Consider the following 19,835-nt stretch of genomic DNA (forward strand, 5'->3'; position numbering starts at 1 on the left):
AATTTATTGTGAATTTGTACTTCTCATGACACGTTTTATAATTTATTTTTTTAGTTTCAAGGACCAATATGATAATGTCTTTCAAATTTAGGGATCACTTTAGGTGTTTTTTCAGAAAGTGTTTAATAGAAAGAATTTTTTTTCAAGTTCAAGAATCATGTTTCTTGGATATCATAAATACTAAAAATCATGTTTCTCATAAATGATTAAATTTATTTGGTTAATCATAAATGTTTTTAGGAATATAAAATTTCCACCTAATTTCGTTAAAACAATTTGGAAGCGAACTTGTATAAAAAAACATTTTCGAGAAATTAGGATTGGACACAAATTAGATCAGATTGGATTTGAAACATATTATGATTCAGTCTAATCAACTATAATTGGATTCGATTGTTTTGATTTCTTTATTTTTGAGTTTTCAATTTGATACGATATATTTAGTTTAGATTGAATCGATTCATTGAATTTTGCCTAAAAATTACAAACTTAAAAAATAACAAATATTATTAAATTAAAACTTAAATATGTCTGATACCACAATCTACAAATCTATTGTTTGTTACTCCCTCCGTTTTTTTTGTTTGACGTTTAAGGTTATGCACAATAATTAAGAAAATGATTGATATTTTAGTTTTTTAAAGTATTTATTACTTATTTTTCTTGTAATACTCTTTAGTGGTTGGAGAAGAAATAAGTACATTGAAAAATGAATAGGCACATTGTTCAATAAACATACATTAATTATCAAGGATAAAAATGAAAAAGAAAATTAATAAGTCATTGATTTTAAAAAATGACAATGAAAAAAAAAAAAAGCATAATGCCAAAACAATTATGAATAAAAAACGAAGGGAGTAACATCTACATTACAAACTCAACAAAATATCTCAAGTGTTACAACCAATACCATAAAAATCCTAATATGTAATCGATACTTAACTTTTACAAATAAGAAACTCGTAATGAGACAAACAAAATACTTTGGCATTATTTTTATCATTTGATATCTAAAAAAATTGACCAATTTCAAACAAAAATAAAATAGATTGAGTGGGTAACTTGTCCATTATTTATCTATTACTAGTACCATTTATTTGATAACCCAGAATAATATAATAATAATAATAATTAATAATAATGATGATAATTAATAAAATATTAATTAATTAGATACATCAATTTGGTTCGATTCCTAAAAATCAAAATCCAAGATTCGAACAAAATTGATTAGATCTTGAATTTTCAAATTCAAATTATTTCAATAGTCAAAAAACTAATCCAATTTTTTCAATTTGAATTGGATTGGATTTATTGAACATTATACCTCTCCTACACAAAACAATGTTTCTTAAGAATGTTATGTTCTAGATGATAAATTAAGAATGTTATGTTCTAGATGATAAATTAAACGTGAGAAATTAACATTCCCAACTTTAAATTCTTGAAAAAATACGAATATTTTTTTTATACCAAACATCCCTTTAGATATAATATTTCATTAAAATGGTTATATAGATAGAATGCCATTAATTAAAAATTTGTATTTCACCAAAAAGATTTTTCAAAATTTCACACAAAAAAATATATATAGTTGACTTTTCTACATTTTATAAACATGTAATTATAAGGAAATTAAAAAAATTATTCAATGAAAAATACTTATATTTAATATATTCATAATTCAAAAAATATTTGATAATTATAAACATGAATAGTTATCTAGTACAATAGAGTCTTTAGGAGTTTGTCTTTAATGAAAGAGTTAATACCGGTCTATTTCAATTTATATTTATCATATTTACTTATAAATTAAAATTTTAATATTTATAAAAAAAATTTACAACCTCTTTTAAATATACCAATATAAATTATTTATTATAAATGTAATTATAATCTATTTATTTCAAAATATCTATTTATATAAAGTTTAAATTATATTTAAAAATGTATAAATAGATATTTTTAACAAATAATTATAAATTTTAATTATATAATAAATATCTAGTTTGTACAATATACAAACTAAAATACTTGTTAGACTTAAATATGTTTTAGATTTATATAAATGTAACATTATTTTATTTAATTATTGTAATTTTTTTTGTCATTTTTAGATCTTGACGATGCACAAATTAAAATGCTTTGTTTTAGTCTTTATTACTAGCATAGCTAACATGAACAATATTAATCAACTCTTATATATTAAATATAATTATCATAAGAGTGTTTTTAAAGATTTTTCTTTAAGAGAGTTTATAAAAAAAATTAAATTTTTTTTTATCTAATTAAATTTTTATTTATCATAAATATAAAATATAATTTATTTTTAAAACATATATTCATACAAATTTTAAATACAATAAATATAGTATTTACTAATATATATATATATATATATAATTTATTATATAATATATATATATAAATTATTATATAATATATATATAATTTATTATACATTTTAATTATATATAATAAACATGTATATGCATTACATATACTAAACTTTTAGTACATTATAAGTGTTTAATGTTTGTTGTATAAGTGTAATACACTTATATTAATTAGTTTTTTTTGAACATATTCTTCTATTTAACAGTTATTATTTCTACTTCATAATCACTCTTGTTAAAAATGTTAAATAAAAGTATTTAGTACACAATAAACTAATATTAAAGCATTGAGGAGGGTTCAAACAAGTATAACTTTTATTAAATATTATATCATTCAATAACATTAAATGTAAATTTTGTAAATCTAATCATTGGATTTATAAAATTCATATTTAATATAAAGTTATTGAACGGTATAATACTTAGTAAAAATTATACTGGTATTGTTTAAATCTTCCTGTTAAACATTTTTTAAAGAGTATGTTTAAATATAAAAAATTTTATTTCCACCATTCCTATATATAAAATATAAATACCTAATTCATCAAAATTTAAAAAAAATTAATTTAGTCAATAATAATAAAATTATTTTGATTTTTTTTCTCAAACTACAATTGCATTAAAGGTAATTCAATCTAAAAATAGTTAATATGTAAACACTATGAATTGAACTTTATATATATATATATATATATATATATAATTGTTATTCTAAATTAATTCTTATAAATGAAAACTAAAATAATAATCTAAATGTATATAGTACATGTACTGACTTTTCAAAATAAGAAATTACAATATCATTTATTCATAAACGAACCAGTATGGTATTTTTTTTCTTAATTAGTTAAATACTGAAAAAAAAAAATCCTGTACTAAACTCATATACACATAACAAGCTGAAGGAATCCAAATAAAATTTGACTTAGTTCGTTCTAAATTGTAACAAACAGCGCAAAAGTACGTTACAAGAATAATAAAGAAATCCCTAAAAAAAAAGAATAATAAAGAAAAAAAAATCCTTTGTCTCACCGAAACGGTTACGATAAATCTTTTAACATGATGAACGAGCAAGCGTTTCAAAATATCTGTGCATCGTGTCAACATCATCCAGAAACGTCGCACCAATACTACATAATTATGTCCTGTATATACAGAGTTGACAGTGAACACGAAACTGCTTATATATTTAAGACATGGACATGATATGCTTGAAAACAAAATGAAAATAAACTCTAAAAAGCTCAAAATATGGGTTGGACAAATTTCAATGTCCTCCAAAATGTTGATTTTGAGCGATCCCGTATCTCCCTTGCATTACATTAGTGCCTCCATATGCTGGAGGTGCTGCACTGAAACCAGGACAGTCTCTTGCCCAGTGGCCAGGTTGATGGCACTTAAAGCATTCACCAGCACCACCACCACCACCAGATCCTGCAGAAGACCTGTTGGAAAAGCCTCCTCCAGCATACTGTCCAGGTACATTTCTAACATTTGGGCAAAGTACAGAGCTATGGCCAGAGCCTCCACAGTTGGTACATGATGAAGAATATGAACTAGGAGCACCTGCTGAAGAAAAATTGTTATATTGGTTTCCATACTGACCCACTTGATTTGCTGGCATGCCATAATCTCTACTGGTATCAGTGCTGCTCTTTATAGGATTATAAGGTGGTGGCTTAAATTGCACAGATTCAACGCTCCCCAGTCCAGTATTATTGGTTAGAGAGTTAGGAAAGGTGGTACATTGTGATTTGTCAGTGTTGATTTTATCAATCAAATCCAAAAGAAAATTAGATTCAGACGCAAAGTTTACTTTATCTGCTTTTACTACAGTTGATTTAACACGTTGTTCATCGCTGAATGTCTCCTCTTTTATTTTTAACTTGAACACATACTTGGTGAAGAGAACCTTATGGATGATTTCAGCAAATTTTTCGTCATCTTGCTCTTCATACTTCAGATGATACAAATCCTTTGCAGGAATACCCATGATCTCCTCACCACTCTCCTGGAAAGCAGTAACCCATGTTAGGCCAGTGTGATCCTGTATCTGCAATGACAGTATGTACCTATAGTCACAAGCTTCAATAGACTGATTACACCTATCGCAATGCCATTTCCCATCCCCATTATTAATCACCTTTTTGTTACATTGCCTATCCCCTATCATGATAGGACATCCGGGGTAACAGAAGTTATCAACCTTAATGAATGAAACATTTGCACAAACAGATATCCAATCAGGCTTTTCGGAAGTCCCTAACTTCTCATCTTTAATTTGAGATATAGTCTTCCGCACATCAGTTTTACCAAAACTAGATGTTTCCCTGGAAATAGAGAGCGTTGGGACATTCTTCCCTTCATTTTCAAACCATCTTTTCAGTGTGTAAGCCTCAGGAAAATCAGGCTCTACAAATAGCTGGCTAGTGCTTATAGTCCCAACTGACTTCCCATTGAAATCATTCACTCTAACACCTTTTGTGGCCAAAACTGGAAATGCCCCGGAGTCACAGATATTTTGCAACCTTTGCCCATCTACATTGCAAAAATTTCCCCATAAAGTCAGCTCAACACTTCTTCCAGACATGTCTTTCAACTGGAGACTTCTCTTCTGAGTTTCAGTGCCATTTTTTCTCATGATTGAAGCTGTAGGACCTATAGAAGTCACCACACCAATCACATCCACAATGCTGTTGCTTTCCACACTCTCAATTTCACTAATGGAACGAAAATTAAATGTCTGCTTGGGAATTGAGCTATCATCATCGGGGCATGGCTGTATAGTTGATGACAAATCAAGGGTTAGGACTTGATCATTGCGAAGGTGATTAAAATTCTTCTGAGCTGCTTTTATGCTTCCCCTGGAAACTAGATACACCTTGCCAACTTCAATTAAATTATAGAACTGATCAGCCACAGTATTGAAGCAAGTTGCTTGAATTTCTCCACCGTCAGAATCCAGAAGGTCAAAAGAAAACACCTTGCCTTCACCTCGGGCATTGTTATAGTGCCTGATTTCTTGCTTAGCTGTTACCCTGGCTTTAATTGTCCACATATTCTGGTATGGATTCAATGCCGCTATCGGAATTATCCTGGGGGGAGCATCACTTCTTCCAATTGGCCCTCTGTTAGTGTACATTGGAGATGGCTGCCGGTACATAGGCTGAGGTGGACGAGAATAAGAGTTTTGCAAAGGCCTAGAAGCCTCAGATTGGGGATTGCGGAAACTTGTGTTCTGATCACCATAAGACCCACTGAATGATGCTGTTCTGGACAAACTTTCTCCAGCCTCTACTTTATGGTGCGTAGCAGGGGCATTACTAGCATAACTAGATCCAGGGTAAGAATTACTAACATAACTACTGGCAGGAGAATTCACTTTTGGATGATCCAGAGATGGCCCAGCAACATTTGGCCTAGCAGCCATGCCACCTGCATGTGAACTGCTATTTAAAGATTGTGAATTCCCAGAGGTGAGTCCAGATTGACCAGCGGCAGGTTCTGCAGGTGTGCCTCTTGGTGCAGCGACAGGATCTCCAATCACCTCACATTTGTCCATTAAAACATCTAGGTCGACGATGATGATAATCCTGTTCATAACAAATCAGACAACCAAATCAATAACTAACACCTGTATGAAAAAAAAATCTATAATCACAAGCAAAACTGCTTTCCACTGAGCAATCATAAAGCACTCAAACTCAACTAGTCTACAATAATAAAAACCAACAAAACCACCAGAGAATAACAACAAGCTCTTCTCATGAAACTCTACAACCATCACAGAAATAGCCACCCATGTTCCAAAAAAAACTTTCTCCAGAAGCATCCGGATTCACAAGTCTTCAGAAGCACAATTGTAAGATAGAGAACATAAGGCGAATGAGGAATGACCATCACCTGTAACCTTCCGATAGCATGACAAATTAACATCAAATGCATCAACCAAGTACAAATCAATATCAACACTAAAACAAAACAAACCCAGTACATCAATCTATATTTTAAAAAGTAAAGCACAACCATTCAATGAAATCCCAAATAACTAAAAAAGAAACGCATAACATGCCATACAGTATCCACAGTTGAAAATATCTATAATTTGATAAACATTTACGCCTTTACCCAAACTTCATCGACCTGAAATCATAAAAACAAAAAAAAGACAAGAAGCCATTAAGAAAAAGTTGAAAACTGACTTGCGGTTCTGGACAACGTTGCAGATGAACTGAGTGAGTCTAACAACGGAGCCTTTCTGCAACCTTTGGGAATGAACCAAGTCGTTCTTCTGCGTGGCGAGCATCCCTTGCTGGTAAAAGGAACCGTCGGAGAGAACCAAACGGTACCTCTCAGTGGTGCTGTTTTGCTGCGACTGCACCAGCTTCAACTCCAAAACCTGCAGCACCGGCTTCAACTCCTCGGTGCAATTGCCGCTGCACATCGTGGTTATCGCCCCCGGCGTCAGAGCCACGGCCATTGTCGTTTCTTTCTCTCTTTCTTGCGTTTGGGGGAGAAATTAGGGATCGAGAAGATGGAACCCTAGCGAATTGGATCGAGTGGGAGTGAAAAGTCGCGAGAGGGAGTGAGAGAGTGAAACCCTAGCCAGATTCAATAATTTAAAGAAGGCGCCATAAGTGGTTCCAGGGAAACCGCGAATTGCGAATGCTGGAAATTGATTTCGGATGGGTCCACAAAGGGTATTGCCAATTTTTTAATTTCCGAACGTGTCCCGTGACGTGGCCTCTTGTGTAGTACTGTGTAAGCTACACGAGACTTTATTGCGAAAGCCACACGTAAACAAATCATATTGGTCTATATCAAAATATCATTTGGTTTATTATCTTATTTTGTATATCAAACTTATATAAGATTCAAGTTTATTATCTTATTTGCATATATTATTTTATCATGTTCACCAAACAGATCCTTATCGTTGTAAATAACTTGTAAGTTTATTTAGCAAGTTTAAAACTTAAAAAAAAAAATACAATTTTGCTGTGTATATAGTGCAAAAATTGAAAAAATGGACTCTGGAAAAAAAAACGTGATAGATTTTTTTAATTTATGTCATAAAATGAATTTTATTTTATAAAAAGAGTTGAACGCACACCTAAAATAAATTTTTTATATTTTATATCTTTAACTTAACTTCTTATTAATAATAATAATTATTATTATAATAATAAAGGAAATGTGCATTTAGTAATTTAACTTTTCCACAATTTTTAATTTTTAAAACTGGTATAATTACGCTGATATAATTTCAAAATGATTATCATAAATGTATATAACGGAAAAATTGAATAGTCATTATTTTTTCATTTAATTATGAGTTTTTTAATTATTAAAATGGTAGATAAAAGATTATATCTTACTAATATTGGTACAAAACAAATAGTATGTTAGAAATTCCTATATCAAAATTCGTCATTTATTTGGTCAAAATTGTAATTTGGCAAAAAAAATACTATATTTTTTATATATTGGTCGTTTATTTTGTCAAAATTGCAGTTTGATTTATGTAAATTTCAATTCACAATTTTTTTTATAATTATATAATTTTACTCTATCAACTTTTAAAATTACACAATATTAACTATTAATTGACCTTAACTTATAATGATGTAACATGCTGATATTGATATGATATTAATATTATAATTAATGTAACCTTGATATAGATTGACAATATAAATTGATGATGTAACATTGATGTGACAAAGAATATAAGATCTAAAAAATGATAAAAATGATTTAAGAATAAAATTCATAATCATCATCAATAAATTTATTATTTAAACTATTTAGTTATTTAATTTCTTTGAGTTATAATATATATATATATATATATATATATATATATATATTACATATAAAATGAGAAGTAAATTTAAAATTTAAAATGTTTAGATTAAATTGATAAATTTTAAAAGAAAATTTAAAAATTATTTGAGATTTCGTTTTATTAATTCAAGTTGATGAATAATTATAAAAATATTTTATATATTGATTTAAATTTATATGATAAAGTATTATATGATTTTTAATTTTTAAAAATATAAATATAATTTATATATTAAAATTTTTTAGTTAAAGAATTAAATTATTAAAATTTAATATAAAAAATGAATTATTAAATAAAGTAAGATAAAATAAATAGTTTCTCTTTATATATTATTACATGAATTTATTATGTTTTAAATTTTTATTCAATGTTAAATTCGATTTACAACTAATGAATGAGAAATTTGTGCAGTAAATATAAAAATTTAATAAATAAATTATTATATTTTTACACAATAAATATTAATATACAATATTTTTGCTTTTCATTTTCTTTTCAACTCCATTTTTTTTTTCTGTTTTTTTTAATACATCACTGATACTCGAGTCGAGTGTTGTTTCTTTGACCTTGATCACGTGACAAACCAAACCCCGTTTTCTTTCGAACCCAACCCTTTTCCTCCGATCACCGGTTAAATGGTTCCGGCCGCCGGTGACCGGCATCAACACCACTCGGATTCCGGCGATACCTAATCCTAACTCATTCCAGATTCATGGATCCTCCAGATTCTCACTCCCACTCCCAGGAACAAGAACCGCCCAAGAAGAACGGCGTCGTTTCTGTCGTAGTGCGATGGGTTATTGCGATTCTGTTCCCCTTCCTCTTGTTTCTCACGATTCCCTTTCTGGTTGGTTTGCTGGTTCTCATGCTCACTGATTTCTCTATCCCCAACCCCATTTCTCTCCCATCACAGTGCAAAATCGTTTCCACTGGTTAGTTTATTTTCCAACCTTAGTTTCATCCTCAATTAATTCCGTATTTGTTAATTCTTTTCGTTTTGGAATTTCAACTAGTGTAAAAAGGTATCACAAGCTGAGGAATTAAGTAGAGGGAGTTGATTAAGTGCTCGATTTGGCAAAATTAGCTTAATTACTGTACTTGCTCACATTGCTTGATTACTTAATTTTCAGTTCAAATTGGTTATATTAAACTCCCAAATGTAGTGGGAGCTGGGAAATGCTAGCATGCTTTGGACATATTATGTAATTAGTGTATAATTTTTGCTCACAATAGATGCATATATATTTAGTAAGAAACCTTGAATAATGTTGGGCGTTTTTACTGTTATATTTTCGGTAGCGGTGAATCTGTTTTTGGCTGAATATGTATACTCTTGAGGTTCCAAACTACAAGAAGTTGAGATTGAACAAAACTTAGATACTGGACAATAAATATTTTCTCAATTGGAGTTTTACCTCAATAATATGCGTTGATATTTAATTGAATCCTTTATTACACATATTACCTAGATGAAATTTCAATTCTGATAAGAGAACAACACCAACAACATATATGGTATTCCATGTAAGTTTTATCCTTTGAAATTTTGATTGCTTCAGAAACTCTATTCTAGTATTAGTGCATAATAGCCTTTGTTAAGTTTGTCCAGAAAACAAGTAGTTTTTGTTTCTTTTATGCTGATGGCAAAAATGTTTTTGTATATTTTTTAAATAAATAATTTTTAGAAAGGCAAGTAAATTATCTATGTTGCTTTAAAGTTACACACATGCACTTCATAATGATTAGTTTGATTTATATTTTCATATCTGATCTTTGTTGATTGTCAATACTCATTAATGTCAAAGTTAAGAAGTTTTGAGACGAATTGAAGGTGTTATTGCTTCACACTAAACTGTATGTCATCGTTTTTTACAGGTGTTGATATCAGGTCATCTAAGATTTGTGAACTTGGATTGTTAAATTATAAAGCGAAGGATGTGTTTCATCATTTTGAAAGAAACAAATTTCGCTGTCGCTATGATTACTATTGGGCTTCAGTATTCAAGGTTATTATAAGTTGTTGCCACTTTATTATTTTTAAGTAAAAACGGAGATTATATTTGCTAGAAGTATAACAAGGAAGATGAGAGTTTCTCCCTAGCAATGACTATGAAAAGGAAAATCGTGTTAACAAACAAGTTAATTGGTTCATTAAATCTCTTCGGTTCCTCTACATAACAACAATGGGAATTTCCTTACAGAAGCTGTTGTTAGATCACCTGGTAAGGAAAGAGAGAAACACCCAGGAAAATTCAAGCATTCCCCTCCATCTGAATGCACTAAAGAGCTTCACAAATTACTCACCGTCTTAAACTTTTCCTCCATTTGCTCCTCACATCCTCTTTAAAATTAATCAATAAAAACTGCTCCAACAACATGCATCAATAATTCAAAACAATGTAAAGAGGATTAAACTGTATTTCTGAGCTAGTACCTCACAAAACATAAGTGGTGGTAATCAGTGGAAAAAGTTTTATATGGTCTTTGAACCTGTGGCAACCTGTTAGTATTAATGGTTTTAAGTTTCTGTGAAACCATAGATTTTACTGTTTAGGTGTTAGTTATTAACTTATTATCACTAAATAGTATCCTTTCTGGTCTTCCTTGCATCTCATGCTTGTCTCTTTTGTTTGAGAAACATACACAGTTTTCTCTTCTTGCCCAAGTGACATATATCTATATGTAGAACATGCTAGCATATTTGCAACCAATTCATGGTTCATGGGTGTGCACACAGCTTATCTATGGTCTTTTGTTTAATGGTTATGATGACTAGAGTTAGCATATTCTTTTGGCAGCGAAAATAATTTATGTCAACACTGTTTCAGGTGGAATATAAAGATCACTTTTCAGGACAGACACAAGTTGCACTTGCTGAGACTCCAAATGAGGCCCTTCCTCTTTATTGCAGGCCTAATTTTGGTGCTGCATGGTTGACACAATATAAATTTAAGGTGGGGGTTTCTACTTGTGGTCTTTAATATCATGTTATCACACTGAACCGCTTCAATTGAATGTAAACTTCATATAATGATGTCATATGTAGTAAATGTTGCAGTAGTTACTGGTTCAATAGATGTCAAAGTATTGGTATTTCATTTTTTTTATTTTCTCTTCCTTCTTTACTAGGTCAACGAGACTTATGATTGCTGGTACACATCTGGCATTTCCAAAGTTCGATTACATCAAGATAATCTTTTTGGTTGTGATGCCCATGAGCAGTCTACTCTTGAGAAGAGTAGACAGTATTCTACCCTGTGAGTACTCTATACTATTTTCACAAACCTACCAAATATTTGATTGTGTATTTGCTATTATATTATAGGTTACATTACTAAATTAAAATGGAACTGTAGAATGAGAACTTTTATCCTAACATTTGTAGGCTTAAATTTTCAAGAGTTAACATTCAGTAGTTGTGTTCAACTTTTAGTTGGTTCTTTGATAGGTGTCAGAGAAATAACAGAATACGAATACTGTATTAATGCAAATCTCTTAGTCCTGAATATGGTGATAGCGGGTTCTAAATGATAAAGAAAATGAAAGAACAAAGTGGTCTAGGCAATTTGAGAGTGTCCAGGACTCTCTCCTGAAAGTCCCAACTAATTTCCATGTCCCTTTCACCATCCTGTTCTTCTTGCCAGCTCAGCAGTTAGTTTTGTAGGAATTGATATTGCATCCTCTATCTATTAGCTATGATTTCCCACATCATCCCCCCTTTTTACCCTTTTGTACATACTAGTTACTTGTCCTACCATTTGTTTTTTCAATGTAATTATAAACACTTGAAGTCACAAATAAAAATGACCCACCCCCTCTATGCAGTTCTTTATGGCCACACACGTGTGACCAGGCTTGCTTATTTGAAAACGGCTAGGAAACTTGGTAATAGCCCAAAGGGTTGGTGGGGATTTAGGTCAAAAACTCAAATTTATAGGTTCAATCGATTGATTCATGATAACAACTCCTTGATATACCCAAAAAAACAAATAGCAAAAAATCTGTTTTTTTCAATCAATCTCTAGCCCTTTTATAACTTTGGTACTTGACTTTTCTGTTCAAAAGGTTCGCTATAATTGTTTCTATATAGGAAGTGGTGAGATATAGTCATTTCTCATGGTAAGAATATCTTTTTGAAGAAAATTATGAAAAGTCCTGATCCTAATCCCAACAAGTCAGTAACATCAATTTTGTACACTATGAAAGGTAGGTTGCGTAGGATGGGGTTGAATTGGATTACTACCTTTAATTTCTGTCAACGTTATGTGCTACATAAAACTGGGCAAAATGCAATTTCTTTTGACTAGTTAATTATGTATAAACTATACAGTCAATGGACTTTGGGTTATATCCTCTTCATTAAACAAACCTTGTTGGAAACAAGGCTCGAATGAGTAGCGAATTTGATTGGAGATAGTCTTAGATGGTCATGGCACTCCCCCCACCCATCCTCCTAAAAGAGCCCATAGCACTGGAGTATACTATTGACGACCTAAATTTATAAATTGTTCATAGGGATTTTTTGTATCAACATATTATGTTTGAGTAGCATTTCATATAAAGATATGTAGTTTAATTATAAATTATAATTTTTTTTCAAACAATTATTTATATCATGTATGGATATTCTATCAGGGCAATGGAGATGGTAATTTCCTGGTTTTCCGGTAGAGGAAGGACCAAGTATTGGAGGTGGGAAACTTTGGCTGGAGTTATAACTGGGTTCTTAACTTCATTCATCTCTATTACCTTTATTAGGTTCCTACAACTACTGCTATCTTCAATATATAAGTCTTTTACAACATCGATATTTCCTTGTCGTTTCAATGCTGTTCTCATCAGGCGTGCTTGTTTTCTTTTGGCATACCTATCTTTTGTGGCATGGTTAGCTATAGAATATGGGAAGAGGCTTGGTCTCGTGGATATATTCAGATTCCCTAAATCATAGCACTGGTTTTTGTGAAGAGCAGTCCTTTTCGCTGAATCCCCATGTAATTTTATAACCGCAGCAGGTGACATTCTTGTTATGATAAATGAGGGTCGGTTCCGTGTAAGGAAGTCATTTATAGTTGAGGGGGTATTTAAACTCATAGTTTACATTAAATGGGCTCGGTTAGTATTAAAGCAAAAATGTTAAATAGAAAGTTTGGAAATAGTGATTCAGATAGTTGTCTTATTACATATGTCCACGTAAGTATCTGTTTGAAGTGCTAGTGTGAATCACTTACGCACTTGAATGTTGTAAAAGTTATATGGTAGCATTTAGTTTGCTGGAATGGTTTTACAATGTGTTCGGTAACATGCTTGTTACCAGTGAATGTGGATCTAGCAGAAGTTACAAAGAATAATTTCCGTATCTTCCTGTTCTGTACGTGGAAATGGGAAAACATACCCATTTCAAACTTGATGCAAACAAGCACTTAGTGGACATGAGAATGAAATGAAATTACCCTTTATTTTTTCATGTTTGATCTGATCGCCATCAAGGAAGGACTATTTTGAAAGGGAAATGTAACTTAACCATTTAATATTTGAGCCATGTGTAAATGAATCCCTAATGTTTATAAAGTAAAATGAAACTTATACTTCAAAATTTATCTATTTTACATATTAGTCTGGGTCATTATCAACTGTAGAAAATTGCAACATTTTGTTCATTCAAATGCTTCTATAGTGCAATTAGAATCTGTATTTCAGTTTTTTTTTTTTTTTTTTTATCAAGATAACTAAAATGATATTGAAGAATGAAAGATTATGTAAAATGGTTCGCCAAATTGAACGCTTTTGATGTTTTGATTTCAACCTCATTTTCTATCTTTTAAGAATATTTATGAGCACTACGATTCTTATATATATATATATATATATCAAAGCGTTGTCCGTGCTTCTAAAATTTTGACTAACAGTTAGATTTTACAAGATACATTGTTGCACTAATAATTTAGAGATTCATGCATTTATATTTCACCAGGAGAATCCAGAGGTTCACTGTTTATCAGGAATTGGTGTAAACTGTTTCGCCCATAAGTTAACATGGTAAGATCTTTTTTGTCATAGCATAGTTTCTAAGGAGGGAAGCAAAACATTAGATCTTTCCAGTATCTGAAAGAATTCTCTCAATCTCTTCTAGTAGGCGCTCTTTCTCATCTGCTAAGTCTTCCTTTTGCTTCTGAAGGTCCTCTATCTGCTTTGTTTGTTCAGAATCCTTCCTGAAAATTTATAGTACTCGATTTTAATATTTCATTTTGTATACCAGCTAATATGCAATCAAGTTTGTGATGCAAGCATACGTTGTTAATCCAGACAAAACTGATTATGTAACATTTGTCTTAATAGGGACTTAATTTTGATTACCTATTCATGAAAGACAAATTAAGTTTGAGTGATCGAACTTCCTTCTCAAGGGTTTCACATCGCTTCAAGACAGCTTGCATATCAGAGGGAACTGATGGTGTCAAATTTCTTTCCTTTGCCTCAGCCATTCTGCGTCAAATGTAATTATTAAAATATTGTCAAACTAGAACCAATACAATGTTAGATAGGAAAAGATTCTATCTGTTTCCAGGGATATTTCCACATACTTCCTCGAGCGCTCCACTCTACGCTTTTTTGTGCTGTCTCCCTTCTCCTCTGCACAATCATTTTGGTTAGACACAGTTTAATTATGAAAAGGAAAACCAAATGCTGTCATATTGGTCAGAAGGTAAACTTTGCAATCATATTAAATCTTTGGCTTTGACCTAATAAGAAAAACTGTCTATATTTCAAGATTTTACCAGATAAAACTATTAGCAAAGCTGTTCACCAAAAATAGAGTTATTAGCAAAACTATTGTTACATCTGCAAACTAATTATCCTCTGATGTTTATGTATGAAATTAAGGTCCAAAGCTTCATAACGGATCAGGCAATAAAGAAAAACAAAATTCTAAAATATGCTTTAGAGCACAATAATTCCATTTAACCTAAAAGCAAATGGCTACCTGAAACAGCTGATGTTATAGATCCATATCTTTCTAGACTTCTCCTCTGCACAATTTAGCCAAATTAGCCCACAAATTTTTTATTTCAGAAGTCAAAATCTCTTTTGTAATTCATAAGTCTAAACAAAATGGGTCATCATTTAAGAATAAGCTATACCTTCCGGTCATCTTTTATATTATCCATTATCTGTTCTCTAACACCTGCTTTTCCACAAAAACACAGGTTCATAAAAATAAGTGGACAGCTAGAAATTTAAATTATCAAGATGATTTTTTTTCTGATCTAAAATGATACTTGTGTTGTGTGCTAAATATGATTATATAAGAAATTTGACGTAATTACGAAGGGGGATCCAAGTTAGTAGTCACTATTTTGATGCATTGATTTTCGCATTAAACGCTACCAAATTGAACTGATTTCATTTTCTGAACTTGCTGTTCCATCCATACTACTTTTTCCAAAACTTGACAATTAAGCAAGATGTTAAAAGAATGAGCCAAAATGGATGAGCACAGTTATATCAATCTTTTGTAGTCTTCATACAACTGTTGAAAAAAAAGATAGAAAATACCAAAGCAAATGAATATGATGCAAGAAGTGCAATGAAGAATGATTTAGGTAACCTAATGCAATTCCATCATCATGTTATATTTATTTATACCTTTGACTCTATTTTGAGCGTTTTCTGAACTTCTACTCACTCCCACTTGCTTCCATGAGCTTTCACAAAGATTTTGATTTGAATTGCTGGGACCTTCACATGCATCCAAACCGGAGGAGATTACTGGTGCAGCAGCAGATGATTCACTTTGAGATGGTTCTCGGGAAGCAGTTCCTACATATGCTTGGTTCTTCTGATTTGCAAAACCATCTAAGACAAAGTAAACACCAGGATCATTAATTTGAGTATTACAGGCTCCATGAACATTTATTGGCTTTTGATGACTCCAATTTTCTTGTCCTTCATTGAAACCAGTTTGGAAAAGAGGTTCTTGAGCACAAAAAAGTCCATTTGAACTATCTCCTGCAGCTTCTTTCTCAATTTGGTTGCCGAGTTTCTTGCGTTGTAATGTACCCTTTAGCATACTTACACAAGATGAGACTTTATCTGCATCAACCACTTGATGAGTGTAGAAGGTAGATGAAGATGAGTTGGATGGAGACATGAATGACCCCTTTTGGCTTGGAAGCTCATACATAGCCATGTAATCAAAACCATTTAAATTTGCATTTTCTTGTTTTGTAGTGTCCACAACATGCTGAGGGGTTATGCTCATAATTTCCATTCCCTGTTTTGTTTGAGCATTTTGCATTTCAGTATACCTCCGCCTGCAAAAAAAAAAACCCTCAGAAATAAGTGGTTTGAAAATTTTCTCAAACAAACAGTTAAAATTAACTCACAGTAACAATGAAGAAGTAGAAATCTAAAACTTCGGGATCTAATGTATGACTTTTGTATGGATGTTACAATGGAAAACACAATAGATGAACTACTATAGTGCAAGGTGATGAGACACTGTGATAGAGTTAACTGTAAATTAAAGCATCATTTGAAGTGCCTATAGTGAACATTATTTAGAAGAATACAAGATGTGATAATGGTACCGCAATTCAGAGGACCGGCTTCTTGTTACTCTTTGATCACTAAGAAACCAGGCCTGCATTAATTAATAGACATTGAATGACCACGAAGATTTGTTGAACTAAGGCTTTAGCAAAGAGTTTGACATATACAAACCTTGGCCAGAAACAGGTCACTACTAGATTGCAGTTCTCTATTAACAGGGTCTCTGATGAAAATTAGCAGTCAGAAAACCAATAATATTGAGCTACTTTCTCAATCAAATCAACAATTAAATTGGTGACAAAGCAAATTACAATAAAAATAATCAGGAAGAAACAATAAAGTCCCTTGAAATAAAATTAGGTTTGCAAATATTTCGTATGTACAGCTGTTTGAGGAAAGACTACAGCAATTACCTGGTCGAAAAATTGATATCATCTGAAACATCATTGGCCAAAAGGTTATTTTGCATGTATAATTTTTCATTGTTTCTTCCCTCTGAAGCTACACCAACATGTTGCTGGTTAGATACAGTATTAGCTAGTTCGGTGGAAATCCTGCAGTTACAACACAATCACAATATCAAAAAAAAAAAAAAGGAATTAGAACTTATGCATCAGGAGATTAGTGAAGTGACACCAGAAGAATAAATAATTCGCCGAATAAATGTATAATTAAATTTAAAAGTTATATATACTTATAGTATTGAAACAATGTTCCAATAGACACTTTCATTTGGTAAAGGATCAACCAGAAAGCCACAGTTAATTGCAACTGAATATCTTCATTAACACTGTCATGATGAACATACCTGGTTTACTTTTGAAATTTGCCCAAATAATACTAACAAAATGTGTTACTTTCACCAACAAACTCACCTCTTTGATAATCGACTGTTCAGTCCCACGCTTGATGAATTGTATCCCTGATTTAGCAAACAAATGTCATCAATTTAAAGGAAATGTAGCAAAAGAAAACATAAGGTAAAAAATATCCAAAATTCCAAATAAAAGTTCCATAGTCAAACGAATGCCTATATAGCATTAATTTCATCATCAAGAAAACTGAAGTGTCATATTATTGTCTATTTGCAGAAATAATAGCAGTGCTTCAAGTAGAAAGTCAGATCAACTAAGAACAGTTTCTAGACGTACTTCTATTGTTACATTTCACTGCAAAAACTCTTATCAAAATGAAACAGATTATCAAGAGCAGAAGAAAAGGATCAGCAAGGAATAAATGGTTTACACTCTCACCTACCATAGCTTGTATCTAAAAATAAGCAATAAGCATATAATATATCAACAAGGCTCATGAAAAGCAGTAATCTCTCTTGAGGGTCACAATATGAGCAGTGTATAGACAAACACTGTGAATGTGACAAATCAGGTAGTCATGATTCATTTCAGAATTCCGGGAGACTAGGATACATTTAAATTATGAATAAAACTTCGATGCAGTTCATTAGATACTTCCGGTGTTATTTTTTTATTAGAATTAGAGTTTCACTTTGTTAATTTACATAATAAAAGTTTACATTAAATGTGAAACAAGTCCTTAGTCCAAGTGTAATTGGGATTAGATCACTTAAAAAAGATATCGGATTAAAAAGTATGGTTGAAAGAGAAGACTTCACTAAAAGTGTTTAATTAGACTTTTTAGCAAAGATGAATCATTAATATAATTAATAAATATTTCATATCAATAACATAATTTTAATATAAAAAATGAGAAATTGAGGTGAAACTCTAATTTTGATTAATACTACACCAAAAAGAACATAAAGAATTGCATCCAACTCTTGTCTTTAAATTATAGAGCATATTCTTTTGGTAGGGAAGATCATGAATGAATTCCAGAAGAGTGGTACTGAAGTTACTAGATTTTCCACATCCTATGCTCCTCTCCTGATCATAGTCAACGAGTATATGCACTCAAATATACACGAGTTAGAGATATAAAGTTCAGGAATTCTTTAGAAACTTGAAAGGAAAACATGCATGTAAAGCAAACTGGCATCAAGGAAATATCCTGCTTTGATCTTAATAGAAACAACAAATAACAAAGTAACATGATCTTATATCATATAGTGGCTTGCCTCTCCATTTGTTAGCCAACGCTTAAAGAGCTCCTCACTATCTGTGCGAAAGCTTTGAGAAACAGCCTTGAAACCTAACATCTCCATGGTAGGCACTGGCATACCAATAGGGCTCTCCATCACTGTCTTCAGGAACAACTCCTCACTTGAATTCTTGTATAAGCCAGAAAACCCCCTCCCTTCCATTTCCATGTGAATTCCCTCACTTGATACTCTTTTCAACTCAAGTTTTTTTTTATTTGTGAGAATCGAACTTGGTACTAAGGTTTTACAATACTCAAACACCCTATTCAACCAACTGTGATAGACCCCTTTGGTATTTTCATCTCAAGTTTGGTTGAGCCTTTCAGATTTCACCACAGAATTTTCAGCTGAATTTTCAGTGATCCATCACATAATACCTTCTCCAAAACCAAAGGAATGAATAATCTATTTCAATTTTCAAACCTATATATATCACTCTCTGAAAATTCAACCCCACAACCCAAGTCTCTAAACCCTGTCAAACTAGCAAATATTACTCTAAAATAAAGGAAGGAAAAAAAAATGATGGGTATCAGTTCACAAACTGTTTTATCCAAAATGAATAGCAACTAACATGCAACAAAGGAACAGCTCCCTGCAACAATTCACACGTGAAAAACCTCACAGAAGATCTTGCATAGAAAAACAAACTGTGTTGGTTAGGACTCAGCATTTACTTTGTTCCGTGACAAACTTAATAGTAAATACTTTCTCATTAAAATAAATAAACATCACTGTATCACAACAGTGGCATCTAAGAGTTGAAAAAAAATACTCAAGATTCTGTGTACCATTCATTTGTCTCTTGTGCACAATGAAAGCGAAAATGTTGCGGCGGTAAATATAGTCTTGAATGGTTAGAAACCGCGTGGAAGTTTAATGGGCAGGTTTAAAAGTGTGAAAAGTTTTTAGCTTTTGAAAG

General features: G+C 31.5%; 3 protein-coding genes across 12 annotated transcripts; 1 reads left to right on the top strand and 2 right to left on the bottom strand.

The window, feature by feature from the left end:
* Positions 1-3,398: 3,398 nt before the first annotated feature.
* Positions 3,399-7,080, bottom strand: LOC109800998 (Replication factor-A protein 1-like protein). The gene is made up of 2 exons (XM_020361955.3): positions 6,599-7,080; positions 3,399-5,989 (listed from the first exon to the last, which is right to left on the bottom strand). The coding sequence occupies exons 1-2, from the start codon at positions 6,874-6,876 to the stop codon at positions 3,664-3,666; spliced, it is 2,604 nt and encodes an 867-aa protein (XP_020217544.1). The 5' UTR covers positions 6,877-7,080; the 3' UTR covers positions 3,399-3,663.
* Positions 7,081-8,780: 1,700 nt separating this feature from the next.
* Positions 8,781-14,824, top strand: LOC109801310 (exopolysaccharide production negative regulator). 5 transcript variants are annotated; one of them, XM_083067567.1, is made up of 7 exons: positions 8,781-9,176; positions 10,120-10,250; positions 11,073-11,198; positions 11,374-11,501; positions 12,880-12,936; positions 14,216-14,280; positions 14,581-14,824. In XM_083067567.1, the coding sequence occupies exons 1-6, from the start codon at positions 8,957-8,959 to the stop codon at positions 14,253-14,255; spliced, it is 702 nt and encodes a 233-aa protein (XP_082923693.1). In that variant the 5' UTR covers positions 8,781-8,956; the 3' UTR covers positions 14,256-14,280; positions 14,581-14,824. The 5 variants fall into 5 exon arrangements, with proteins under 5 accessions (XP_082923693.1, XP_029127551.1, XP_082923692.1 ...); XM_029271718.2 differs by lacking the exon at positions 14,216-14,280; XM_083067566.1 differs by lacking the exons at positions 14,216-14,280; positions 14,581-14,824 and adding an exon at positions 13,134-13,708.
* Positions 14,106-19,808, bottom strand: LOC109801309 (protein CYCLOPS). 6 transcript variants are annotated; one of them, XM_029271717.2, is made up of 12 exons: positions 19,488-19,596; positions 18,890-19,388; positions 17,670-17,716; positions 17,208-17,348; positions 16,966-17,017; positions 16,833-16,885; positions 15,889-16,556; positions 15,384-15,430; positions 15,227-15,272; positions 14,826-14,874; positions 14,599-14,727; positions 14,106-14,453 (listed from the first exon to the last, which is right to left on the bottom strand). In XM_029271717.2, the coding sequence occupies exons 2-12, from the start codon at positions 19,079-19,081 to the stop codon at positions 14,330-14,332; spliced, it is 1,548 nt and encodes a 515-aa protein (XP_029127550.1). In that variant the 5' UTR covers positions 19,082-19,388; positions 19,488-19,596; the 3' UTR covers positions 14,106-14,329. The 6 variants fall into 6 exon arrangements, with proteins under 6 accessions (XP_029127550.1, XP_082923690.1, XP_082923687.1 ...); XM_083067564.1 differs by lacking the exons at positions 18,890-19,388; positions 19,488-19,596 and adding an exon at positions 19,705-19,808; XM_083067561.1 differs by having other exon boundaries at positions 18,890-19,582.
* Positions 19,809-19,835: the final 27 nt, after the last annotated feature.

This window comes from Cajanus cajan, chromosome 11, assembly GCF_000230855.2.
Source record: "Cajanus cajan strain Asha chromosome 11, NIPB_CcT2T_4, whole genome shotgun sequence".
Lineage (NCBI taxonomy): Eukaryota > Viridiplantae > Streptophyta > Magnoliopsida > Fabales > Fabaceae > Cajanus > Cajanus cajan.